At 54.6% G+C, this 27,380-nt stretch overlaps 1 protein-coding gene across 4 annotated transcripts; it reads right to left on the reverse strand.

Moving 5' to 3' along the window:
* Positions 1-255: 255 nt before the first annotated feature.
* KIAA0513 (KIAA0513 ortholog) lies at positions 256-25,736 on the reverse strand. 4 transcript variants are annotated; one of them, XM_032701615.1, is made up of 13 exons: positions 25,605-25,736; positions 11,011-11,515; positions 10,123-10,222; positions 9,521-9,594; positions 9,333-9,403; positions 8,583-8,790; positions 8,159-8,199; positions 7,636-7,717; positions 6,981-7,058; positions 5,330-5,359; positions 2,857-2,937; positions 2,462-2,556; positions 256-2,351 (listed from the first exon to the last, which is right to left on the reverse strand). In XM_032701615.1, exons 2-13 carry the CDS (start codon positions 11,370-11,372, stop codon positions 2,302-2,304), a joined length of 1,272 nt encoding a protein of 423 aa, XP_032557506.1. In that variant the 5' UTR covers positions 11,373-11,515; positions 25,605-25,736; the 3' UTR covers positions 256-2,301. The 4 variants fall into 4 exon arrangements, with proteins under 4 accessions (XP_032557506.1, XP_032557505.1, XP_032557504.1 ...); XM_032701614.1 differs by lacking the exon at positions 25,605-25,736 and adding an exon at positions 23,559-23,685; XM_032701613.1 differs by lacking the exon at positions 25,605-25,736 and adding an exon at positions 16,346-16,478.
* Positions 25,737-27,380: the final 1,644 nt, after the last annotated feature.

The following is a 27,380-nucleotide window of genomic DNA, read 5'->3' on the forward strand; positions in this document are numbered from 1 at the left end:
TCCGGGGCAAATGCTAAAGTCTCTGTAAAAGGTGCATCAATTTTTCTCTATTAAAAAATAGGTCAGCAAAAGACAGATGATGATGAGGGCAGAACTGGGAAGGCACCAGGGACATCGAGGCCAAGCAGGAAGCATGGAGAAGATCCATTGGTTAAAACACATGACAACAGTGGAGCAAAAAAAATTAATATTTAAGGTAATTTATTCCAATCTCTCTCTCTCTCTCACCCCATCCTTCACACAGTCCCGGCCAAGAAGGGTTTATGGATATTTTTTATTTGATTTTAATTATTTTTTTAATAGAAAAATACACATGCAAATAATATACACTTCAGCGCTGAACTTCTTTTTTCATGTTGGGAAAAAAAAAATAATAAAGAAACAAAGGAGGATTTGGGGAAGACCTGAGTGGAGACAGATACAGGGATGTCATGGGGATAGGATGCTCCAGGATGCTGAGCTGCCTGTGGTCCAGCACATCCCATCCATCACGAGCTGAGGGGCTGCTGGAGGGGCCAATGTCTGCCCCTCACCCCGGCAAAAACCCGTCTCCAGTAACTCTATCCAGGTTTGGGAATGGCCAAGGGAAAATTTGTGCTGGATCCATCCTTCCTACAAGACCCAACCTGGAGCCAAGTCCCATCCCCAGCAGCAAGGGAAGCCCAGCTTAGGTAAAAGCATCACTTTGATGCTCAGAAATAATACCAGAAACTAAGAGCTACATGGAAAAAATACCATTTTATGCTATTTATCCTACAGGATACAGCTGGCAGCATGGGGAAAAATGGACTGACAGTCTCTTGAAACCTAGACTTGTGTTTCAAGATGATGTTTTTGGGGTGAGACTGAGTGCTGGACCTTTGGCTGAGCAGGGCTGGGGGTTTCTGACCCTATGGGATGCTCCTTGCAGAGGGGAGCAGTGATGTCCCCGTGTCCCCAGCGATGTCCTCATGTCCCCAGCCTCTCTGCAACCACCATGCCAAGATCCATGGGGAAAAATCAGATATGCTGCACAGCGGGAGCTGCCATCCCTTGAGCAGAACGGGAGATGTCCTTAAGACAGGGCTATTTCAGGTTTGATGGATGATCAGCTGGAGCAAAGGGGCTGGGGAAGGAGGGGACAGCGAGGAGCAGCCCGGGGAAGGAGAGCGATTAATCTGCTACCACGGTCACTGCGGGAAGCCAGGAGGCTTTGGGAAATGTCACAATCCAGTGACATCCCAACACTGACAGGGCAGCAGGGAGCAGGATGATGTGCTTTGCTGCCTCCTCCCAAGCCACGAGGTTCTCCTCTGCCTCCTCTTCCCACAATCCTGCCCAAGGCCATGGCTTTTTTCCTACTGATCCAGGCTAATGATATGAAGCAAACTGTGCTTCCTCTTTGCCCAGAGGTACAAAACCACACAGGCAGTGCAGAGAAGGTTTCCCAAGGGAAGGATTTCCTTCCAGCTCCCAAGGAGCTGTATAGTGAGCACAGCAGCAGCACTTTGCCAGCCCCATCTCTGCTCCCACCAACCCCTCGCACTGCCTGTGTCCCCAGCCAGTGGTGACATCCCTGGATACACAACACAGCCTGAGTGACTCAGAGCCTCCCATTGGCTGCTGCATCCCATCATCCTCCTCAGCAGCCGGGACAAACCCACATGTTCCCAGCACCCAGTGCCTCACTACGGACATATGGAGATGGATCAAACCGGGGGCAGAGCCGGCTGCTCCCCCCGGTACTGGCTTCCTCAGTGGCTGGATACAGCTCCAGCACCTGGATGTGATCCCTGCCCTCTCCTCCTGCATCCCTAGTACAGTTCCAGCATCCCAGCATCTGCTGCACTCATCAAGGGGATGGCGGCAGGGAAAAGCAGCCTTGGATACCTCTGGATTTACCACCATCCACGGCAGCCTTGGAAAAGCACCGAGCTGCAAACACTGGAGACCACAACAGCCTTTCATGGGGAGGCTGAAGACTGAGTGCCTGGGGGCTGCACAGTCGCTCTCTTTCTGCTTTTGCCTTGTGATTTGTTTTGCTTTTTAACTGACAAAGTTCACTTTTGGACTGTCTACTCTGAAAATAGAGGCAGGAGGGTCTGGCAAGGGCAGGGGGCTCTTCGGCTCCTATGTCTACAGGCTGCCCTGGTGCAGCTCTAAAGTTTGGTGGATGATCATGCAGGTTTTATTGCAGCTTGTGTGTGTGATCTTTGTTGTAAGTATCCCAGCTTCAGTCTCAGGTAGCCCCGGAGGTGGGTTTCTCTCCCCTCCCCACCTGTCTGGCTGCCGTCTCTCCATCGCCACGTGCCAGCCAGGAGGCTACTCGGTGGCCATCTGCTCGATGTGGTCACTGAGCAGCTTGTATTGCTCTGCAGAGGAGAAAGAAAAGAGCTCTGGGAAGGTGCTGAACCACCCCATCTATGCTTCATCCCTCCAAGACCCCATGATGGGGGTGCACATCCCTTGGGATCTCCCCTACCTTCATCCAAATTGCCGATGGTCGCCTGCTTCTTCAGGAAGTCGCTGCAGAGCTTCTTGTTGAGGCCGAACGCCAGCATGTTGTGAATGAAGGTGCTGAGGGAGAACAGAGATGCTCTTGGTGAGGGAAGGGCCAAGCTGGTCTTTCTTCCCCCCACATTCCTCTCCCTCTCCACAGCCCCTTGTGCCAGGCACTGGGATGGTGCTCAGCTGTGGGAGAGCTCTCCCACGCCCTTTGGCACCTGGATATTCAATATACGGGGCAGGAGCAGCTCCCAGGAGGAAGCTTCAAGCACCCTCCACACCATAAAGGATGTCCTCAGTGGGGGAACATTTGTCAGGTGTCCCCCCTCCACAGCTGGTCCCCAGGAGGGCCAGTCCCCACGCCCTGCTCACCCCAGCTGCCCAAAGGTGATGTTCTCGTTGAAGCGCAGGCTGTCGTCACGCTCCTCCTGCGTCATGTGGCACCACTTCTCTCTGAAAGGCACAACTCTATCTGGCACCACCGTCACCCCAGGACCCCCTGCCTGCTTTCTCCCACCCTGGGCCATGTTGCTGGAGGACAGGAGGCCATAAAGGGTTTCTCTTGTGCTGGATGAGCTCGCAGCCGGCATCCATGCACAGATCTCCTGCCCTGGGGCAAAGCAAGAGATGCCCCAGGAAAAGGTCTTGAAAGGCCTCGATTAAGAGCTAAAACTAGCATTGACTGCTCCAGCACAGAGCTCACCTTCGGTGCCATTGCTTCAGCAAGGGGGATGAGGAGGAGGCAGGGGGATGGCCATCCCAGCAGGGCTCTGCTGAAGCCCCCCAAACTGGAAGGGGTGTCAGAGGGGGTACCAGGCACCTCTTCCCCCATCTGCAGCAGGGCTCCAACTCCCTGAACCCCAAGCAAGCTGCTCCCCAAACATACCTCCCCCTCTGACAGCGCAGGGGGTTCCCATACCCCTCCCCACGGCCCCTCTCCAGGGCTGATGTGCCAAAATCCCAGTGGTGCCCTGAGGATGCCCCGGCTCCACTCCAGCTCCCTGCAACTGCAGCATTGCCTTAAAGGATGGAGGGTTTTAAGCTCTAGATGTTTGCAACCAGCTCTAGGCAGTGGCAGGAGTCCCCATTCCAGGAATAAAGCCTGTGCCTCAGGGATGTCCCTGGGGTGGTGGCAGGGGGCTCAGTGCATGCATGCTGGGAAAACTACAGCTCCACAGTGAAGCCAGGCCCTTCCTGAGAAGTCAGGTGAGGTTACAGCCAAGGATGAGACGAGGAAAAGCAAGGAAAAACAGGGATAGGAAGAAGAAAAATAGCTCTGTGGAGGAGAAGGAAGAGGAGAACACCAGGAGCAGAACACACATTTGTAGCTTGTGGGAACGCCAAGCAGGGGGGGGGGTCCTGTGTTGGGTGGAAAGTACAGCTGGGACAAGGGGGTCTCACCCTAAATTCAGTGAGGTTGGCTCAGCCCAGTGCACATTTGTGTGGCTGAAACTGGAAGAGGATGAGTGTTCAGCCAGGCTGACCTCATGAAGGGAGCCCGTCCTCGTTAACCCAGCCCAGCCTGGGTGTGCGAAGCTTTTAAGCTGAGCCTTCATTTACCAGCTCATATTTATAGGGCTCTGGAAACACATACAATATGTTTAAAAGGATTTAAAAAAAAAAAAAAGGTGTAATTTCTCCCAGATAAAGCTTACAATAACAAATAAAACCCACAGCCAAATGTGGAGGCTGAAAAGAGAGGAGAAAAATTAAGGGGCTTTGAAATCTGGAAGCAAAACTTCACAGAACCCACTGGCTCGCTTACAGAAGAAGCATGTTTGTAACATTTTTTTTCCTGCCTTTTTATGTTTTTGAGGGAGGAAGGAGGGAGAAAAAACATTATCAAAGTGGCCCCCTCAAAAAAACTGGCTGTGTTTCTGGCTTATTACTGGGGAGTAACATGCCTGGGAAGGGGGAAAACCCACATGTGGCTCCACTCAAAGCCTTTGATCTTCATACTGGCCCAGCAGGGCAGGCTCAGGGGTGAGCAACCCCATGTGCTGTGGGGTTGTATTTTGGGGTATCCAGGAAAGCTTTGCAGTGACTGGAACTGGTGAGAACTGTTCATCAACTGCTCAGCATCACCCCTCTTCCAGCAGCAGCATTCCCCCCTCACAAATTTGCTCAGAGCAAATCTGAGCAGTGCTTGCTCCAAGCAATATTTGAGTTATCCTTTTGCCAATACATTCCTTAGCCACACGGAAGATTTACTGCCAGACTTCAAAAAACCCTCATCCTCTTGGTAATGCCACCACTTGGAGTGATTTGCTCCAAGATCCCATGCTCCAGCAAGGAGCAATGACTGTCCTCTGCCCTGACGCCAGCTCGAGGCACGGATGGATGTGGCTCCAAGGACATGATCCCAGTTGTGACATGCAGCCCCCATTTGCATTTTTAATTTTACAAAGGGATGGCAGCAAAAGAGTGCATTAAAAAAAACCAAAAAGGACCAGCTTTTCCAGCTGGCAAAGGATCCTCAGCACCTCTATGTGGCAGCAGAAGCCAGGAGCAAGCAGGAAGGACAGGAGAGGGGGATGCTTTCTCCACAAAGAGACTCAGTTCATGTCCAAAACCTGCCCAGAGGGATGTTCCCAGCAAAATCTCACAGCTTAAAACTATTCATGTTCCTTTTCAAAAACCACATTAAAGAGGAATCATTTTAAACCTCTCTGGCCCTTCGGTGAGGGTGATGCTCATGGTCAAACCTTTGGCAGCCGTTCCTCCCCAGTGGAGAAAGGACCTTCCAGAGCCCCCCAAAACACTTTACTCCCCTCCCCAGGGCAGGATTTGGACCTGAAGTGAGCATCAACCTCTGGACACTAATGAAGTACAGGGACAGACACACCTCTTCTCCTCTTCCTCCCCAGTGTTCCCTCTGGAGCGGCAGCAGAAACGGGGCCGACAAAAGTGGTGCGTGAAAAGATCATGCAAGACAGAGGGATGGAGGGGAACGGAGAGAAGAAGAGATGGAAGAAGGTTGTTAGAAGGCAGAGAGAAAGGAAAGAGAGAGAAAAAGAGGAGTTTAGTTCTGATTCCCTTCCCCCCCTCCCCACCCTCCCCACACAGAGGAGAAAAATCCTCCCCAGGTCTCGCTGCAGCCCCAGGAGGACACGACCCAGCCACCCCAGAGATGCCCTGGGCACCCCACAGAGATGGGGTACCCCATCCCCAGGGACCCTCTGGACACCTGCCATGGCCAAGCATCAACCTGGAATTTCAAACCCAGCCCTCACCAACCACCTTCTCCTGCCAGGGATTTCAATCCTCGGTCCATCAAGCAGCACCCCGGTTCACCCAGTGGCTCCTGTTATCCTCTGCAGAGGACTATGGGGGGGGTCACCACCACCTTCCAACCCCCTCTGAGATACTCAGGATACTCCAGGCTGCAGCTCCCAAAGCTCATTTGTTAGTCAGGCTTGTTTCTGCAGCAGAGGCAGACTCAGCCATCAGATTAATTGGGAAAGGCACCCGGAGCAGAGAGCAGCTGCCGGTGGCGTATGTCCTTGTGAGACATTTGCTGCTGCTAATTTGGGGCTTAATCAAAGCAAATGCAGTTATGGTTCCATTACTGTTCAATAGCCTCTTTCAGTGCTTGCTAGGGAAAGAAAGGAAGAGCATTAAAGAGGAAAAAAGGGATTGATCGGTGCGCTGAGCCTGGCAGAGCATCCCAGGGTGAGAGCCAGAGCTGCTGTGGCTTAGCTCAGGATTTGGGGAGGACACAGGCAGACTGGCTGCTTCAAGAGGTGCTGTCAGTGCTCAGAAAAGGGGCTGCTAGAATGCTCTGAGCTCGAGGACTCTCATCCTGAGAGCTCAAAGCCTCAAGGCACTCACAGACAGCGGGAGGGTCTGGCTTCGGAGCAGGGAAACTGCAGTCGAGAGGAGGGAATTGTTTGAGCCCTCACAGCAGCCCCGTGGGGAAGCAAGAGATGGGCATGAGCCTAGAGAGTGTCTCACCCACCCCTGCACCCCGAGGGGTCCCCATGCCCAGGCACAGCCACCCTGTGACACGAGCAGCCCCTTCCCCTTGCAGGGTTTGTCCCAGTCCTCCCAGCTCTCAGGGCTGGCCCTGCTGCCATCCCCAGCTCTTGTCCTTGTGGGTTACCCAGGGTTGGTCACCACAGCCCTCCTGGGGAGAGCAGGGACACAGGACATCCCCTCCCATCCACTGCACCTCCCTGAGGGCTGCACCAAGCATCTCCCAGATCTGCTGGCAAACAGCACCAAGAGCCCGAACCCTGGCTGGGATTTCTGGGCACACCTCTAGGGCTTTGTTCTTCCAAAACCAATGCAAAATGAGCAAGAAAACCTTCACGCTCCCAAATCCCTACGAGGATGCGGATCTCACCTGCCCACCCCACCACCCAGTGGTCCCCAGCAGCTTTGCAATCAGGAGTGGAAAGCAGAGCGTTTCCCCATGGTTGTTCATGCTTAGGCCTTAGACCCTGGGGGGCCTGGAGGGGACACAGAGTCTCCTTTTCCCACCAGGAATGTCCTACCTGGTGGTGGGGGATCGCTTCCTGCGCTCGCAGTGCACGGCATCAAAGAACGCGGCATTCCAAAACCGCAGGTTGTGCCTGCAGGAGGGAGGGAGATGTTGGGGAAGGTCCCTGATATCTGATTTAGATTAGATAGAAGGAAGGTTTTTTTACAGTTAGGGTGGTGAGGCCCTGGCACAGGTTGCCCAGAGAAGCTGTGGCTGCCCCATCCCTGGAAGTGCCCAAAGCCAGGTTGGATGGGGCTTGGAGCAAACTGGTCTAGTGGAAGTTGTCCCTGCCCATGGCAGGGGGGTGGAATGAGATAAGCTTTGAGGTTCCTTCCAAGCCAAACCAGTCTGTGATTCTATAATCCCCCCAAGCCTGTCCCCAAATCCTCTCAGGGCCAAGCTCACCCACTTCTCAGGGGTCAGGAGGTGACTCGAGGATGGCCTAAACAAGTCTGGCAGATGTGATCCATTTTTGGACCAGCCCTTTTGTGGCTGCAAACATGCTCTCATTAGCACAAGGGATGTGCCAAAGCCCAAGGTCACCTCTGTTAGAGGCAGCAGCTTAAAGGCACTCATGAACATCTGGAGAACATGTGGGACAGGAGGACAAACCCCCTCCCCATGGAGGCCAATGCCAAGCAGGAACCAGCTCGCCCCAGGGGCTTTACCAGATCGGCTGCTGCTTGAGGTGCATGTACAGGTAGATCTTCTCTCCTTTCTTCTCCTCCTCCTCTGGGCTCTGCACAGAAACTGGGGGGACACAGAGTCACATGCTAAGGTCTGGACAACTCCCAGCTTCCCACCCAAGCAAAGATTTTATGCCTCCCCCTCCCAGCTTGGCATCTGAGAAGCAGTGATGGTTTGCAAACCAAACACTCATCTTCAATACATCCACAGCAACACGAAGAGGAGCTTTGGCTGCTTTTTGTGGGCAGGTATTAGCCCACTAATACTCAAGGGACTGGACCACTGGTTTGGCAGCACACACAGTGACTGGGGGAGACTGATGCACCACAAAGGCGCAGGGCAGTGGATGCCCAAACCTCTGCAGCCTGTGACACTGAGGACAAGCTCCTTGCAGGACAAGAGTTGTGATTGTTCTAAAACAAGGGACTCCAGCATTTCCATCCCTCTCTCCTTCCCCCAGGATGCCTTGACCATGACCACTGCAGCAGTCCTGGCTCCACTCACCTGTCTTCTTCAGCTTCTCCTTCGGTTTGTCCTCACCTTCACTGTGGCACAGAAAACAGTGTCAGCTCCCAAAAATCCTGTCCCCCCTGACAGCCCATGATGCCCCTGGTGAAGGAAGCACCCTCATTTGAAAGACCCCCTACTCCCGTGCCATTTTCCCTGGGGCCAGAAAGGTGACTAGGAGGTGGTGGTGTCCATCCCAGTCAGACCCAGTACAGAGATGATGCAGAAGACCACGATCCTGGAACCACATAACTCCACACCCAAGGGATGCAGGACTCCCAGACAATGAGGTGACAATGACTAGTGCACAAAGCATGGGACCAGGCTAGAGCCCACCTTCCCATGGCCATGGTAGCCCAGGAGGTTTCTGTCTTGGTCACAGCCCCAGCCCACCCTGCCCACCCAATGGAGTGGTACCCACTCGCTCTTTTTGGTGGCAGGACCCTTCAGTTTGGTCTCCAGGCCCCCAAAGAAGCCCTTGACGTTCTCTGTCTTGGCTGATGTGTTTTTCAGCAGCCGCTCTGCGATGTCCTTCTTCTCCGCCAGCCACGTGTTCGCTGACTTCAGGTATGAGTCGATGCTGCCTGTGGGCTTCTCCTTGGTCTCCAAGGGCAGAGCGTGGGGCTTGCCTGGGGGAAACACATCAGCAGTTCAGTGAGTTCCATGGTCCTGAGTGCTGACAGCTCCTGGGGGACTTGCTCCATCTACAAGATGCACCACGAAGACCGGGAGCCAGACGGAAACACCCAAGATCCTATCCCACCCCAATTTCTGTAGGTCTTTATCTTCATCCACATTTTGAGTAGAAAATCCAGCCCCCCATGGAGGAGTGGCCACTACACACCAAGTAACAAGCCAAGGTGCTTCTGGGCTGGGGTGTTCACATCCTACACCCAGGGTCAGGGAACATCTGGGGGTTGTCACATGCGAACATCCCTGGCTAGAATGCCAATGCCAAACCAGCATCCCCATGAGCTACCACCCCCAGTAAGGGGCTCTGCCAGGTATCCATAGATTTTCAGACATGGAGGCTCTTTTCCACTCAGTATCAGTGTCACCCAGAAGAAGGCGAGCTGGGGTGCCCCTCCACCACACTTCCCATGCACAGGGCTCACATCACACAGGTCCCCAGCACCAGCAAAGCCTGCACAAGGGTGCAGATGCCTCTTACCTATGTAGTAGTAGGTGAAACACATGGTCATGAGGTTCTTGGCGGGGCTGAAATCATCCATCTGGTGACACCTGACATGGAGGGAGGATTCAGTGAAGACACCCAGTGATGGAAACTCAGCCTCATGGCTCTGATCTCAGGGGCTTTTGGTGGTTGCAACAAAGCCCCAGACTCTCCCCAGGACTTACTCAAACAGCACGAGGGCGAATGACTGCATCAGGCGGTAGAAGGTCTGCTCTGAGACACACTTGGAGTTGCAGCGCTGCAGAGACAGAGCCCAGGGTTCAGCACAGCAGCAAGAACAGCCTCAGCCCACCCTGGGACCTCCACCATGGGACATGGGCAAAGAGTACACACAGCTTGGCTCCCCCTCAGAAACAGCGGTTTGCCTCTCTGGATGGTTCTTTTAGGGAATAGGGCATTTCCAAGTGCTGGTGGGATTCAATTTTAAATAAAACAAATGAGTTCTTTCCCACATTGCACTAAGTACATATTCAACTGCCTTGAGATGCATTTATTCACTCCTGTACTCCTTGTGCTGAGGTTCCTCCCTTTCTTCAAGTTTCTGCCCTCCAAAAATACTGCTTTGGGGTACAGTAAATTCCCCTGGCCTGGTTTGATCCCTGTATGGGCCATTCACTTAAGAGTTGGACTCGATGATCCTTGTGGGTCCCTTCCAACTCAGAATATTCTGTGATTCTGTGTGTGATTCTGTGATTCTGACCCTCCTGCCCAGGCTGTTCAACAGTCTAGTGAAGGATCCCTGCTCCCTCCCCCTCACTCCCCTTACCTGGGCGCTCACATATCTCGCGAACCACTCCCTGCCCTTCCCATTCTCGCTGCTGCAGAGCTCACCAAACCTGGCCTTCTCCTCTTGGTCCAAATCCTCTCTGAAATGAGGAAAAATTTAAAAAACACCATTGAAGCTGAGGATGTGACCAGCGTCCCCCATCCAGCCAGCACAGCTGCGCTCCCCCACATCATCCCTCAGCAGCAACAACCCGGCGCTGCGATGCCGGGAGGAAGGCAGAGGAAGAGGGGAATGGAAGCATCCATTTTGTCATCCCTCGGCTTACGCTGCTCTTTTATTCCTCCCTGGCAGGGAGGAAACCAAAGGCAGAGGGAGAAGGGAAGAGCCAAGGACGGCGCGAGCAGAAACTGAGCTCCAGAGACAGGCGCGGTGCCCCAGAGCGAAAACAAGCCCTGTTGCTGCTCATCACGCTCCGTCTGCTCGATCCTGCTTGACGCGCTGAGACACCACGTTAGGGAGACCACAGGGATGGGGACAGAGCCCAGAGCTGCCTGGGGGTCCCGGGGCATGTGTGAGCCACCAGCATTTGCATGGGCATCAGCAGAGATGTGCAGTGGGGAGAGGAGATGGAGAACCCCGGCATGGTGAGCCCCCTGGCACAGCGAGCCCCTGGCATGGGAAAGGGGATAAAGAAGAGGGGAGGGAAGATGGGGGTGGAAGATGAGCTGGGATGTGCTCAGGAGAGGGGTGCAAGCCAAAGCCTGCATGCCCTCTTAGCTCTGATGCTGTGGAGCAACAAGCTGCATCAGCCAAGCCCAGGGAAGGACACAAACCGATGCTCTCAGAGTGGGAAAGCAGCCAGATCTCATTCCATGGGATGTTCCCTGGCAGCAGGCTCAGCAGCACTCACTAGCCCTGCTTGCTTACCCCCCGGTGAAGATCTTCTCCACGTAGTGCCGCATGAACTCCCGGCGCTCGGCCATCGCCTCGTCCCGCGCCGACTCCGTGCTCTGGCTGGAGGAGAAGGACTCGTTGGAGGAGGAGCGGTGGTAGCCACTCCAGTGCCTGGGAGAGTCACCCATGTCATTCTCGCTGTCCGCCGACTCGGTGGCATCACTCTCCTCCCCGGCCACGTCCCCTGTGTCCCCCAGGTGCCCGTCCCCTGCATCCCCCAGGTGCCCGTTGTCACTGGGGGCAGTGGGAGGAGCAGGCTCTGAGGGGTCACAGGTGGGTGTTTCAGCATCAAAGTCAATGAGGTTCCCCACAGGCACATCCACAGGGGCCTCCATGGCTCTCCTGGGGGATGTGGTGGTGTTGGAGGGACTTGCTCCTTGTCCTTCTGCCCCTCACTGAGGTGTGGAGGCCATCGCAGGCAGGATGCTGACTAAGGCAGGCAGGACCTTCTGAGGGGGGACAGGTTAGCACAGGACATCTGAAAGACAGAGGGAGGATAAGAGTGAGGACAGGTCCCCAGAGAACCACCACCATGGACCTTGGGGAAGGCCACCACCTACGATGTCCCCAGGATGTCCATCAGCAGTGGAGGGAAAGGACAGGGACACACCAGGCAGACAGGGCTGGCTGCTCTCCATCAGCCATGTGAATCAGCAAACCCATGCAGTGCTCATGTGCTTTCAGCACAGTTTAAGAGGGTTTTCCATCCTTTAGCCCAGAAAAGAGACAGTTTGAGCCCGAGCTCCATATGTCATATTTGGGATGTGACATCTCGCGGCCTGACGGGCAAAACTGGGCTGGCCTGAGCCAGCAGCTGGCAACACACTGGGGATTCTCCAGGGCAGCCCTGGAGAAACACCCTCCTCTCTCCTGCCTTCCTCTCTGCTCATGGGTCTGTCTGACCCCATTTGGAAAGGGGATCATCTCCAGGGTGGAGCATCCCAGCGCTAAACACACATTGACTTAAATGGGGAATGGAAAGGGGATGCTGGACACAACAGAAACTGTAATGGGATGAGGACATAGAGTTCTGAACTGCAAATAATTACTTTTGGCATCCAACCCAGATTGCAAAGGTCCTACAGAGGCCACAGGCAGCTCTGCTCCAGGAGCACCTGCTGGCAATGGACCACGATGCTCCAGCACATGCCCATCCCAGACAGCACCTCAGCAGCTGCTGTGCAGCAAAAAGGGCAAAGAAAGGGCTGCCCTGAAACTGCTTCTTCATCACAGAGTCACTCATGTCCTCTGTGAGAATTCTGCCCCAGGAGGTGGCAAATGATGGCATCTGAGAAGGGACCCTGGTACAAGCAGCCCCACTGCAGCGTCCAGGTACTGGGCCAGCACAAGGTGGCACAGGAGCAGAGACAGCAGCACAGGTGACAGATAACAGTGACAAACCTAGCACAACAGCAACACTGACACAGCCCCACTGCCTTCCAGGGAACTGAACCCAGGACACAGGCAACCAGCCCCAGAACAAAAGTACCCAGATTTATTAGCATACCCCAAAGGACAAATGTCCAGTTCATCAGACAAAAAAAGAGTTCAAAATAAAACCAAATCTGACGTTTTTCACTGAGCAGAGCACAGTGTCCCTGGGAAAATAACCCCCGGGATGCAGGAGAAGCATCTTTCTCCTCCTCCTTCCCGTCCCCAGGGACCCTTTGGGGCAGTGGGGTGCTGAGACCCACAGGGGAATAAAACACTGCACCCTCCCTGAGCATCAGATAGCTGGGAAAATCCCTTGTCCCACAGTCCCCAGGGCTGAGAAATGGCAGGGACAGAAAGTCAAGTCACCTCAGGTGGCAGAAATTTGGACACCAGCATGCACCCACCACAAGCAATCACCTCCCCCTCCACTGGCAGCCTGTTCTCCCCGCTTCCCTCACACCGAAGACACTCTCTCCTCACACACACCTGAACCTGCGTCCTGGGAGAGCCACATGGACACTGCTGCACTCAGGGAGCTGCCGAGGCCTCTCCCCCTGCGGCACAGCAGGGACTGGCCGGGTGCCCGTGGGGAGCCAGCCAGCTGCAGCCCAGCTCGGCATTCCCGGCAACCTGACACCTCCAACCACCCCGTGAGCTGCAGGGACCTCGCTGTGATCCATCCATCCGTGTACCCACCCATCCATGCATCCATCCATGCATCCATCCCTCTGTCCCCCACCTTTCCCGCTCCCAAGGCAGCTGCAAAGTCCCTTTTGGCACCAATGGAGAGAAGGCTCCGGGGAGACCTGAGAGCCCCTTCCAGTGCCTAAAGGGGCTCCAAGAAAGCTGGAGAGGGACTTAGGACAACAGCCTGGAGTGACAGGACAAGGAAGAATGGCTTCACACTGACAGGACAGGGTGAGATGGGATATTGGGAAGAAATGCTTCCCTGGGAGGGTGGGGAGGCCCTGGCACAGGTTGCCCAGAGAAGTTGTGGCTGCCCCATCCCTGAAGTGTCCAAGGCCAGGTTGGATGGGTTTTAGAACAACCTTGTCTAGTGGAAGGTGTCCCTGCCCATGGCAGAGGGTTGAAATGAGATGAGCTTTTAGGATCTCCCAGCACCCCTAAATCCTGCATGGTTTCCCCCTGGGGCTTTTTCCAAGCGTGCTGGATGCTGAGGTCAGGTTTGATGAGGGACCTCAGCAATTCACACCTGGGAAGTGGGGTCCAATCCCAGTTTGCTGCGATGGAAATCCCGGAGGGGAGCAGAATTTGGCTAGTCTGAGGCCCAGCTCTCCTTACTTCCCAGCCACAAGGCTTGGATCCCCATGAGCTCCTTCCCACCCTGTCCCCAGAGCTGGATGACAAACTCAGATAATCCCTGTTATCAGCTCAGGCTGTGGGTGACATCCCACATAATGACAATGCTCGAACCCTCACTCGCATCTGCATCCTGCATGGAGACGGTGCTCCAGCCTGGAGCTGTCAGGATGATTAAAAACCGTAATTAAAGTGAAGAAACCTCTGGCTGTCTTCTTGTAGCTGCAGGAGTCCATCCCTCCTGTCTCTCCGCTCCCTGGGTGCTGGATGGCACCTGGACACGTAGCTCAAGGGCTCTGAGAGGCCCTGGGGACATTCAGCTCCAGGAAAGGGGGAAAGACACAATTAATATTCTCGCAGGACTCAGCTTGGCAGTCCAGAGGGGATGGCTCTGCTCCCTGGGACACTGTGCATGGACACAGCCACGAGCTCCGCAGAGATCTCTGGCAGTGCATCCATGCCCTGCCAAGGGATGTGGATGCCAAGGGCTGTGTTCATCCCACTGCTGTGCGGGGGCAAGAGATGCTCCTGCAGCACGTGGGCAGCATCTTGCCCTGATCAGGGCATGGCTCGGGCTGCTCTGCAGCAGAGGTTGTTTAAACACATCCCATGTTTCTGTTTCTCAGCTGTGTCATGGGACAGGTCCTTCCTGACCTGCAGGAAGGGAGTCAGAGCATTGCTGCCTCCTCCCATCCCACATCCTGCTGCCCTGGGGAGGATGCAGCCCTGATGCAGAGGGATACATAGGGAGTCACCATTGCTGGAGGGACAGGAAAAGTGCCATTTCCCAGTGCTGGCACTTTTCCACACTGCAGCCCACCATGGAGATCCACATTTGTCCCCTCGCCCTGTGCACAGCACACCCAAGTCCCAGGGGCTTGAGTTGCCCACCGTGCAGCTGGTATGTGGAGTCTGACAGGAATGCCACTTGCTCCCGCTGGGGACACCACACAACTATCCCCCTCACTGCACCCACGGGTCTGTCCCAGCCAAGCACGTGCCATGGCAGGCACTGAGCCAGCCTGTCAGGGCTCTGCAAAGGCACCGTGGGCAAAGCTGTGTGCCTGCCAAGGAAAACTCCCTGTGCCGTAAGGGAACGGCCTGTTTCCTCCCAGGGAACTGGTCAGTCTTGTTCCCCTGTGTCTCTCCCACAGGGAGAACAGCCCGGCCGCAGGGTCATGGCTGAGGGACGCAGACCCATTGAGTGCCAGACCCATCAAACCACCCTAAATCTGGAGGTACCGCAGCTACCCCATCCCAAAGAGCCCCACAGATGTTCAAACACACAAACCTCCTTGCTCAAACACTGGGACTTTGGAAAGCTGAAACTCCCCCACGCTGGGTCTGCCTGTCCCCACTGCAGATCCACTCTGCTCCCGGCACTGGCAGCAGGGACACACTCCCTGTTTGTCAGGGCTCGAGCTGTGCCCTCGCTGAGGCGCAGCCATGCTGCAGAATTGCCCAGGAATTACTGCTCTGCAACTTCATAAAAATAATTCCCCGAATGCCAGGGGGGCTCTGAGCTGTGACCAGTGCTCAGCTGCGCTGGCACAGGTGGAGCAGAGACCACACACACTCGGTGCATGTCAGGGTCAGCACCCAGCTCTGCCCTGAGCCTGCACTGGGGTCCCTGTCCCTGATGCAGGAGGATTTTTGGCACGTGATGTGTGTTGGCCGACTGGGTCTTTTCCCCAGTGGCATCTCCTCTCCTGACCCCAGTGTCAGGGCACTGCTGCTGGGTGGGCAGCAACCTTCCCAAAACCAACTTTAACCCACACGGGGCACTGTATTGAACCATCTCGCTCGGCCCTAATAACGGAGCCATTTCCAGGGAATCTGAAGCCCAGCAGCTCCCAGCTTGCTCCGCTTCCCAGAGAGCCCTTTCCCCCCGCTGCCATCAGACACCAGATGGCAGCTCCCCATTCGCCTGGACTTCAGAGGGGAATTAAATGTCTCTTCAATAGACCTGCGCTACGTAAGCCGGGCTTTTGTGCCGAGCAGCGGCTTCTCCTTTCACACTTGCAGCAGCACAGCCCTAACACCCCCCACGACACACACACACATCCCCAGGAGCCCCAAAACGCAGCTACTTATTGCACAATTCCCATTTTCACCAGCAAAATTCCATCCCGGGGGGCTAGGCTGTATTTTGGAAATGAGCTCCCCAAAAGGCACGGGTGGTTTTCCCTGCCCTGAACACACTCGGTCCCCCACTCCCACGGGAGAAGCTGCCTCCAGCCCCTGTGGATGGGTTAAGGATGCAGCCGCCACGGCAGCACAGCTGAAGCCTTTTGCTGGTGGAGCCTGGGGACCCTCGGAGCACATGGGGACCCTCCATCCTTCCCAGGCTGGACGGATGGATGCATCCAACCGATGTGCTGAGTTTAAAGGGAGGTGGGTGCTGACGGAAAAGCAGGTTACCACCACCCGGCGGGAGATGGGGAAAGAGGACGGATTAAACCCCAGCCGTGCCGAGGCCTGTCCTCGCGCGGGGTCACAGCGGAGCTGGTGTCCCCTGTCCCCGTCCTCCCTCCCTCCTTCCCTTCGCTTTTACCTGCACCCAGGAGCCTCGGAGCAGCCCGGCTCGCCGGTGGATCAGCAGCATCCGGCAGGGCTGTGTCCGGCGTGGGCGCCGGCGGTGGATGCGGGGCAGGGACGATGCGATCCCTCCCTCCGGAGCCCCGGCGCATCGCGGGTGCCCACGCAGCACGCACGGCTGCGCGCACAGCCCGGCTGGCGGCTCCCGGGAAAGGCAAGGGAAAACCTCATTGTGTAATTTGGCCACGGCTTTCACGGCCGGCCGAGCGCCGATGTCTCTCCCGAGAGCCGCGCCGGCCCCTTTTCCTGCGGCAGCGGGCCAGCGCTCAGCCCCCGAGCGAGCAGGGCCCCCCGGGAGGATTCCCGCACCGAGACCGTCACCCCCCAAAAACAGCCTGTGCAATGCCCTGTGCGCTCAGACATCCGAAATGTTAACCACGAGCAGGTGGTATCCCCCTCATAGAGGAATTCCCCAGCCCAAACCAGCCTGTGCACTCACATATCTGACATAGTAACCAAAATTAGGTGGGGTCCCCCTCAAAGAGTTCTCCAGACCAAAACATCCTGTGCAAGCCTCTGCACTTGCAGATATCCAAAATATTAACCAAAATTAGGTGGGTCCCCATCAAAGGGGAATTCTACCACTCAAAGCAGCCTGTGCCAGCCCCTGTGCATAATGACACCTGAAATATTAACCAAAATTAGGTGGAATCCCCATCAAAGGGGGGGTTCTCCAGCCCTTTCCATCACCTTTAGCTGGTTTTTAAGCCTCCCCATCACTCAGACCCCTGAGGATTTTGAGTTACCTGCTCTGCTCCTCCCAGGTGAGACACTGTGGGGAAAAAAAAATGCCAAATGAGATCAGAGGCGGGAAAGTTGCAGTGGGGAGGAGGAACTGGGTGGTGCAGCAACGGGACAAGAGCAATGCTCAGGGGAATTGCTGCCTGCTCAGAGGCAGCACCACTGGGGTCCAGCTTCGTTCCTGGCCCCTCAGAGAAAAAGCTCCAAGGTTTTTGTGGCAAAAGATGGGACAGAGGGAAAGGGTGAGAACCCTGGGAGGGATGTCCCAGAGGGGGTGTTACAAGCCTGAGTGGCAATTCTGGGGTGCTCTCAATGACGAGGAGTCTCTAATACAAAGAGAATTAAATGACTGTGTAGAGGAGGCCACCAACCCCTCCACTTCTGCCCTTGCCAGTATCTGTGCCAGGGCATCTCAGCCCTCCCAAAAGGACCCAAGCAATGCCTGCATTAGCCCAGCAAGTCTCTCTGAGGGTTGGGGGAGCAGCAGCCCCTGTCAGGCAGTGGAAGGCGCTCCCTGACAGCGAGGGGAGGCTGGAACACCCCTCCCATTTCTGTCAGCCCAGTATCCTTAGTCCTGCTTTTCCTCCCTACTCCAGCATCACCCCAACCCTTAGCAGAGTGCTTTTCCATGCATCAGAGCATCCCCCATGTACAGGGAAACATTGATTGCTGACCCAGCACACCCTGAAAGACTGGCAGCAGTAGCCAGTCCTGTTCTGATCCCCCTGGGGAGCAAAAACCAGGCTTGACTGTAAGAACAGCATCCTCCCCCTCTGGAGATGCCATGGGGGGATGGCCTATGGGCAGCAAACTGTATGAACCCAGGGAAATATTGCTGGGATGAGGATTGCAGCATCCCTGGCAAAGCCTGGCCAAACCCAGGTGCTGCCACATTAGGGCATCCTTGGAAGAGAGTCAAAGTCCTCCACGGGCTTTTCAGTCCTCTGGAGCCAGGCAGGAGTGAGGGAGACGAGTGAGTCATTCCTGCCATGGATCATCCTCGTCAGGAGATCTCAGATGGTGCCAATTAGTGTGAAACTGCTCATTGCCCTCTTCAACCCCACACGGAGGGGATGCTGCCACCCCCCCCCATCATCATCACATCAGCCCACGGAGGAAACAAGGCGCTTGTGACACAACGTTTTAGCTCATCAGAAATCCGAGAGCATCACTAATCGACTGTCTGCCAGGGGTGATTATTATAATTAAGCCAGACTTCAGAAATTGCAAGTGACGTGTAAAAACACCTCCCAGATCCCCGATTTTTATATAACACAATGGGGAGGGTTTTAGTGCCTCCCCCTTGCCAGCTCTTGCTACTTCGGTTTTCATCTGGATGCCTGATCTTTATTTATTTATTTTTATGTGTTCTGCTGTTGACCCAGGATTTGAAGCACAGGAGATGGAAACCCCAGCAGTGCACCAGCACACATCCTCCTGGCACCTGGAAGCGTTCAAGGCCAGGTTGCACAGGGCTTGGAGCAACGTGGTCTAGTGAGTGTCCCTGCCTGTGGCAGGGGGTTGGAAGGGGGTGATCTTCAAGATCCCTTTCAACCCAAACCATTCTGTTGTTCTAGTAAGTTTTGCACCTCTTCCCCCTGTTTCACCTCCTCCACCTCAACTCACAGCCCTCCCCAGGAATTACTCCCCTTAACAAGGTGCTAGGAGATCATCTACCCCGTTACTCTGCCACGGCTGGAAGCAGCCAAGGACCAGGGCAGCCCATTTCCACCAAGGGTCATTTTGGGTTATCAACCCTCCTGCACCCATATGAGATGTCCACGATTTTTTGATCAGCTTGTGGAAACCTCTCCATGGTGGTTCCTCCAAAAACACTCTCGCTCCTGGTAGGGAGACCCCTCTCCAAGCTCCATCCTCAGCCCGAAATTATCCCCCACAGCCTCCCTGTTTGGCAACCACATCTCTCCTCTCCTCCAGCACCCTCCTCCCTCCTCAGTGCACTCGGAGCCCATGGGCACCCACGGCCCCACCAGCGCTGGGGTTGCAGCTGCAGCATTGGCACAGGGAGAGCTGCCTCTGACGTGGGTGTTCATCACTCCCTTCCCTCTCTGCAGACAAAGGCTCCGGGGGTGGCTGTGTCTGTCACACACGATAAGTGCCCTATTTTCCCTTCCCCATCACAACACGGCACGACTCCAGCAGCAGCAGTGACACAGCCGAGCTCGCATCTGCCAGGGATGGGTCTCCAGCACCAGGAGGGAGGCAGAGAGGAGGGTGGGTGCTGAGCAGAGGGTGACACCCCCACCTACTCAGCAGCTACAGCAGGAAGCAGCTCTTTTGTGGAAGTTACTAAGGTATTGGGCAATTTTTTGCTTCATGCCCTTCGCAGAGGGGCCAGGCACAAGGGCCAGGGGAAGAGCAGCAGCTCTGGGAAGGAGCCAGGGTTTGGACAGCAGAGGAACCACAGAATAATAGAGTATCCTGAGTTGGAAGGGACCCACAAGGACCATCCAGCCCAAATCCTGGCCCAACACAGGCCCAACAATTCCACCCTGTCCCTGAGAGCGTTGTCCAAATACTCCTTGAGCTCTGTCAGCCTCGAGGCTGTGCCCACTGTCCTGGGGATCCTGGTCAGTGCCCAACCACCCTCTGGATGAGGAACCTTTTCCCAATATCCAACCTAAACCTCCCCTAACACAACTTCATGTCATTCTCTCAGGTCCTGTCACAGAGAAGAGGTTTGTGCTGCCCCTCCACTACCCCTCATGATGCAAAACCCCACTGTAAGGAATGGAGGCAGAGCAAGAGCAGGGAGAAACAAAATAAAAGCTCTGATAAAAGCCCCAAAGCCAAGGTCCTGTAACACCAGTGGCCAGGCTGGCCCCACGGTGAGGGCTGAGTCTCCCAAAAGAGGGGCAACTGCTCTGTGCCACCAGCACAGCAGAGCCAAAGCACACAGAGAGGGACAGGGGCAACAAGATACTTCAACATCACCAAGTCTCTTGCACAAGGATAAATCAATTTGCATTAAAAAGACCCACAACAGGAAACCATCCAAGCCCCAAGGGATACTCACCCTCCTTGACCTCATGGGCTAAAAGATTTGGTTCAGACTCCCAAGACAAGTAAGATGTCAGGTTCCTGGTGCTGATCTGGACTCCAGAGCCTTCTCCCAGCCCAGACTCCCCTGCCCAACCCAAGAGCTCCAGGCCACTCCCTGAGCCCTCAAACCCAACACCCCAACACCAGCACAATGCAACAGAGTGTTGCCACACCACGTATGGTTGTGACACGGCTGCTAAAAACCTAAATAAGCTGCTCTTCCAGACTGGCCCTCTGCAAATCCCTCCTAATCCAATCTGGTTTATGGCATTAAGTTGGACCCTCCTGTACTGAACGCCCCTGTTTGCACAGCAGTTGGGAAAATCCTTCTGTTTCCTTATTCCTGGTTGACTCTCCAGTGCAGAAGTCACCAGAGCTTCCTTCTCCTCATGTATGGAAGTGGCTAAGGACAGGGATACGCTTGCACTCCCAGCTTCACATCCCACTGGCACATCACCTGCGTGTCACACCACTGGTCTGGGCATGGAAAACCTCCCTCTGTGCTGGTGTAAAAGAGCCAGACACAGCTGGCTCTCTCCTTTGCTGAGATTTATGTGGTTTTAAAGAGTTTTCGCCACCTTATTCAGACACAGGGGAAGACCTGGAGGGGACAAGCCCTTTGTTGACCTTCAGCTTCTCTCTAAATCTCAGCTGGGATCCAGGTTACAAACCAAGCCCCAAACCATGGCAATTTGGTGTGTTGTTCACACAGAAGATGCCAGAGCACATCGATAGGTGTTGGGGATGCCCTGCCCTTCCTGAGGTCATCCCACACCTGGATCCCATTTCAGGAGGACACGGCTTACCCCCCTGCTGAGCAAAGCAGAGCTTGCCACAGGCTGTCAAAGCCACACACCTCCATGATGCTAATTCCTTCAGGGAGGAAAAACCCTTCCCGTGTCTCCCCGGGGTCCTCTCAGTGAGCAAACATCTGTCACAGCACGTGTGCTAGAGTTGCTCAGCAAGGCAGGCGAGTGAGGATGAAAGTGTTATAATTACCCTCAGCCTCCCTGGAATGTGCAGAGCACCAAAAAGTTATGCCACAGAAAAGGAAACCTATTTTTTCTTTCATAAAAGGAAAGCTGAGCCTATTTATAATGGGAAACACAGATGGCTGAGCTCACGCAGGCTTGAGCAACAGGACTGGGGGGCTCCTCTCCCTCTGCTTCCCCTCCAGACACACCCAGATCATGTTTGGCTCCACCAAACTCTCAGTACAGGAATATCCAGGGCCTGTGCAGGCATTTGTGACTGGCATTCGTGACTACCATCACTTCCTGCAAGTCTGCATGGCCCTGGGAAAGAGCTCCAGGGGAATTCAATTCCCGGTAAACCAGTCCTTGGGAACATGGAAAACCACACGTGGCGCACCAGCAGTGGCAGAGCTGGGAGGAAGGGGGTTGGTTTTGATCCCTCCCGCCCGTGCCAGGCAGCGGGATGGGTGAGGAGCGGGCGTGGGGCTGCTGGGAGGGCAAAGGTTGCAGCTCAGTGTTCTGCTGTCCCAGTGTCACGGGGCTGGGGACCTCACCAGCATCATGTGGTGGCTCCCAGAGCAGTGTGAAAGGAGCCTTGGCATGGCAGGATATCCCTTGGTTCGTGCAAACCAATGGGATTCACAGGGAAAGGCAGCCTGGAACTGCTGCTCTGCACTGGGCAAAACCCTACCGTGCCTCCACCAGTCTCCCCAAAACAAGCTGTTGGTGACACGTGCAGTGCTTGTGACACTTCAGCACTTGCCCAGCACAGCACTTGTGTCCCATGTCCCCTCTCCCTTTCCCAGCTCAGTTACTAGAAGCCATGAATAAGCATCACCTCCAACAGCACCGTGTTCCCCAGGCAGAGCGTGGTCCCTCACCGCTGCCCCACACACAGGAGAGGAGGTGGTGGGAGCTCCAGGATCCCCAGAGCATTTGGACATGAGCACAGGATGAGTGCAGGGGATGCTTAGGAGATGCAGAGGCCACAGCACCAAAGGGAATGTCACCGGCTCAAGGGGACAGATGACTCGAGCCCAGGAATGCAGGTGTTAAGGGCGTGACATGCTGGCAGAGGACTGTTTGCCATTTTCCTGCTTTTATTTCCAAATTCTGACAAAGACTAGGATTCCTGAGAAGGCCACCTCACCCATCCTCTACTGAGCATCCTGTTCAGGTGTGACCTCCCTGCAGACCTCCCTGCTCTCCGTGTTCTCCTTCCCAACATCACCAGCACCTCTGCAATCCCCACCTTGCAGCCCGGAGCATCAGCATTGCCATCGACTGCCCTGGTCAGCAGCAATGGGCAGGAACAGGGAGGACAAAAGAACCATTGCATTTCCAGAAAGGGAATCACTTTACCCCCAGGGAACTCCATCCCCAATTGTTTTGCATTAAGAGCTTCCAAATTCATGAGCAACATAACCAAGAAAAGGATAAAAGCAATTAAATTAACTCCAGGAGCCATGAGAGGCAACTTTACCTCACAGTCCTGCAACTCTCTGTGATGCAGCATGTTCCTCCCAATGGGATCAGATGGGATAGGATAGGTTGAGATGGAATGGGATGAGATGCCAGCCAGCCAGTGCCAGTCACCTCCAAGTGATATTTCTTAACACAGACCAAATCTACCCAAACCAAACACATTTCAAGTTGGAGTTGGAGCAAGTTGATCTTTAAGGTCCCTTCCAACCCAAACCATTCCATGATTCTATGATTTTACTTGCACCCTCCAAAGCTGCTTCCCCAGCACAACCCCCCATGCTCTCTGGAAGTGCCTTGTGCACTGTTATTTCCTTCCCAGCTCCAGCAGCCAGCAGTGACTCCCAGCTCTCTGTTTGTGTAAAGCTCCGTCACATGCCGGATAACAGCCCAACAAGGAATTTATAAATATCGTCTTTGGAGGCAGTAATTGTCACTCCAGCCATCTGTTAAACTGGGACCAGGCAGCAGTGGAGGGACAAATCCAGGGAATGGATATGTCACAGCGATGCTGTGGATGAGCCTCTGAGGGGGAGCAAGGGAAATACCACAATGTGGGGTCTCGTGGGAGCTGCACTTTGATCACTGACCCCTGGGGTCACCCTTCTCACCACCCGAAAAAATGCCCAATTTTCAAACTACACCAAATATGTCAACTGTTACCATTCCACACCTCCTCCTTGCCATGGGAGGTGCAGGTCAGCACCCAGTATTTCCTCCCAGCAGACTCCACCAGCTTTGGCAGGTGGGATCAGCTGTGACACAGGGTGACACCCACCCTCCAGGTGCCCCAAGGGGTCTCTCCAGCCCCAGCTCGCTCCCCAGGTTGCCCCCCAGCCCCAAAATGCCCTTTACTTTCAGTCCCAGCCCACTCCCCAGGTTGCCCCCCAGCCCCAAAATGCCCTTTACCTTCAACCCCTGGACGGTGCCTCCTGGAGCTGCTCCTTCCCAAAGTGTCTGGCAGAGGCGATGCCCTGCGTGCCCAGTCCCGGGCAGACACAGCCTGGCGTGACAGGGGCAGTTCCGCCACCATTTACCGGTGTCCAATGATTAATTAAAGCTACAGCTGACAAAGTAAAGGCCAAACAAGGTGAGGCCGTGATGCACCTGGTGCTTTTCCCTCTCCCCGGGTGCCGCCCCGACGTGCCGATGGGAGCTCCCGGAGGGACCGTGTGCTAAAACACAGCCACAGGCAGGACTGGAAAGACCTGTTGGTGCTCCTGCTGCCAGAGCCATGAGGACAGAGGGCTGGGACAGGAGGTGTGGCAGAGGCCAGCAAAGCTGGTGTCACCACCCCTCCTGCCGTCACCGACACCCTGTGCTTGGCAAAGGAGACACTTTAGCAGCCGGCTGGATGCATCCCACATCCCAGAGAGTGAGTACAAACCTATTTAACACCCCGTGAGGCTGTGCCCACTAAGGGAATACAACCATTTAATCTGTCTGGAGGCCCCTGGCCTGTGGCTGGAACCCTCAAATACTTGAGGAGTAACCCCTCATCCCAAATCCAGAGTGGATGGGATGCCCCAAGGCAGCTGCTTCCAATCCTCATCTCCCCTGCTCTGACTGCAGCATAAAGTGCCTGCAAACCAGAGCAGCCAGGGGGAAAAAAAACAGAAAAAAAAAAGGAAAAAAAGGCAGCTTTATTTCTCCCTGACATTTAATAACCTTTATTGTCCTCTGAGCAGCAGTTTCCCATTCCAAGAGCCAGCAGCACGGCTGATCTTCCTCCAGGCTGGAAACTCTTTGGAGCCTGGCAGCTGCCCCATCTCCTCACCCTGCACTGACAGCCGGGAACCCCAAAGGGTTCAAAAGGCACAAAACAGAAGGAAACGCTGTGGGATGCTGGGATTGGGCTGTCTCTTCCAGAGCTCACTGTAAACCCTTCATCCCTGCTGCATCCCACAGCTCCAGGATACACCCCACAGCATTCCCAGGCTGCTGGGGGTATTTTTCAGCACTGAGGTTGTGCAAAAGATTCCAGGGACACAGCGGAGCATCCGACACAACGAATGAGGTATTTACCAGGCGAGGGGGAGAGTCCCTGACAACTCGCAGGAGGCAAAAGCAGGAATTAATGGTGCTGCAATTCCCACTGCCTCTGTCATTAGGGAAAGAAAATGCATTCGAGCAGCCTCACTCGAATGCACAAAGTAATTTGTTTTGAATTTAATGTCATCCCGCTTCCCAGAGATGGGCTGAAGCTGGGAAAAGCCTCTGGTTGTATCAGCCATGCATCAGGGAAGATGGGAAGCAAAGGAGGGGATTTGAGGAGTTTTATAGAGGGGAAAAGTCAGCTAAACCTGTTCCATGCTCGTGCTGCAAGAGGCTGTGGCTGCTAAAGTGTTACAGACATCATCACCCAGAGCTGCTGGCTAATAAAATTCCTAAAATCAGCTTAATATTGAATATAATTTTTTTATGAAGGGTATCAGGAAGGTTTTCTTCTGACCACCAAACTCTGCACCACTGAACCCAACGTTGCCATGTCCTGGACAAGACAGCGGTGTCGCCTCACCTGAAAGCACAAGTTTTGGGGAGGACAGGAGAGGGAGGAGGGAAACCCCAGTTTTACCTGGGATTTAATCCTCTACTGGAGCCCTGAGCTTTGCACAAGGAGGTTGGGATTTTCCCCAGCATGACCTGCTGTGTTTCCTCCTCGGGGCCTCTTGTTTGCACAGGCGGCTGGAAACGTTTCCTCCTCCCGGCGCCACGAAAAGCTCCGGGGGGAGCAGCCCGGATGGGCACCCACATCCCCGACTTCCCAGATCCCCAAAACACCACTAATTCAGGAATCAGACCGGCCCAGATCACCCCCCCCCTAAACCTGCAGAGCTCCCCTGCACCTCCTGCTTCTGGCTTTTAATCCAAGAGCGCGGCGGGGCCGTGTCAGGGTTGGTAATTCAAGTCAAATCTCCAGGTGCTGCTGGAATACAGAAATAATAAAATACAGACCTGGGGGTCCCACGGCAGCAAAATCGCTGGGTTTTTTCCTCCAGGGCTGGAACAAGGAAGAGATAAACCACGCTTGTTCCAGAGCACAGGCAAACAGCTGCTTATCACCACGTTTGCAGCCTCAAGGCTATTGAACAGTGTCAGGAAAAGTATTATTCCTCCCTGCTCGCGGGAAAGTTTCTATTTTTGGCCCCTCCGTCACAGGGAGCTGCTGCCTGCACCCGCTCTGGGCTGGGAGAGCAGCCAGCCCTGCATCCCCCAGGATCCCTGCAGAGCCCCTTCCTCCCCCCTGCCAAACTCACCGGCAAACAGCTCAGTTTTGAGTAAAATAGAAACAGTTTTGGTTAAAACTTCAGTTCACCTTGATTTGATTTTTTTGTTTGTTTGTCTTTTTGCCCTTGAAATGGCATCTCTTCTGGGAGATCTCATTGGCATCCTGGGGGATGCTCGCCTGGCTCAGAGGTGTGACCCAGCCTAGAGAGGAGAAGGCTCTGGGGAGACCTGAGAGCCCCTTCCTGTGCCTAAAGGGGCTCCAAGAAGGCTGTAGAGGGACTTTGGACAAGGGCCTGGAGGGACAGGACAAAGGGGAATGGCTTCACACTGACAGGACAGGGTGAGATGGGATATTGGGAAGAAATGCTTCCCTGGGAGGGTGGGGAGGCCCTGGCACAGGTTGCCCAGAGAAGCTGTGGCTGCCCCATCCCTGGAAGTGTCCAAGGCCAGGTTGGACAGAGTTTAAAGCAACCTGGTCTAGTGGAGGGTGTCCCTGCCCATGGCACGAGGTGGAACTGGATGGTTTTTAGGGTCCCTTCCAACCCAAACTGTTCTGGGATTGTATGATACCTGAAGGGCAGCTGCAAAAGGGCAGAGCCAGACTTTATGCTGGACTTTCCAGTGATGCTTCAGGGGGTTCAAGGTGGAAAATGGTGGATTCTGTGTCCTTGAGGGGAAGAAAAAAAAAAGCAGCTGATCAGAGCCAGTGCTGGTGACAGCCCTGCATGATGGGTAAGACACCGCCAAGTCCTTCTGCCAACACATCTCTGACAGTCTCCTCCCTGCACAATTCCCTTGGCCAGAGAGAAGAGATCCATCCAATTCATCTCTCCAATGGCTCTACTTCCCAGATCTCACCAGCTCACCTCAGCCACAGAGCTTCCACCAACCACTGCAGTGCCCAAATCCAAACCATCAACACGTTGAAAAAGCACAGTTTTGATGATTACGTTCTGTAGAACTGCGAGATCTCTAATTGAGGGTAAAATTCCATCCAGGGTGCATTTCAGCACTGAAAATAGCACAATAAATTAGCTCAGCTTTTTCCTGGTTGACTCAGCTAATCCTTCAGCCGCCGACAGACAGATTTGATTGTATCGTCTCTCCTTGGGCTCACTTAACGCCAAGGCCAAGTCGTGGCAGCTGCAGCAGATCTCTGCAGAGCTGCTGCCTGCAATATATAATCTGCCTTTATTTCTGGCTGCACCACGGCTCGGCAGCAGAGCTGAACAGAGGTCGCTCCCGCTCCTGGCTTGATTTATGAATATGGATTTTGTTGGTTAAGCCATTAGGAGCGGTGATGGAGCAATTCCGCCTACATCCTGCGTGCCTCATTTGGAGCCCGCTCCGCAGAACATTCCCCGTGTCTTCCCCCTGCAACGCTGTTCATGCAGGGAAGATTATATTAAGGCTTTGTCTGTAATGCTGTAATTCCACCTTGCCTCCCTGAGCCCTCTCTAGTGGGAAACAACCCAGCCGCAGGCAAGGAAGTGGTTGGGAAAG

Source organism: Chiroxiphia lanceolata, chromosome 13 (assembly GCF_009829145.1).
Source record: "Chiroxiphia lanceolata isolate bChiLan1 chromosome 13, bChiLan1.pri, whole genome shotgun sequence".
NCBI classification, from domain to species: domain Eukaryota; kingdom Metazoa; phylum Chordata; class Aves; order Passeriformes; family Pipridae; genus Chiroxiphia; species Chiroxiphia lanceolata.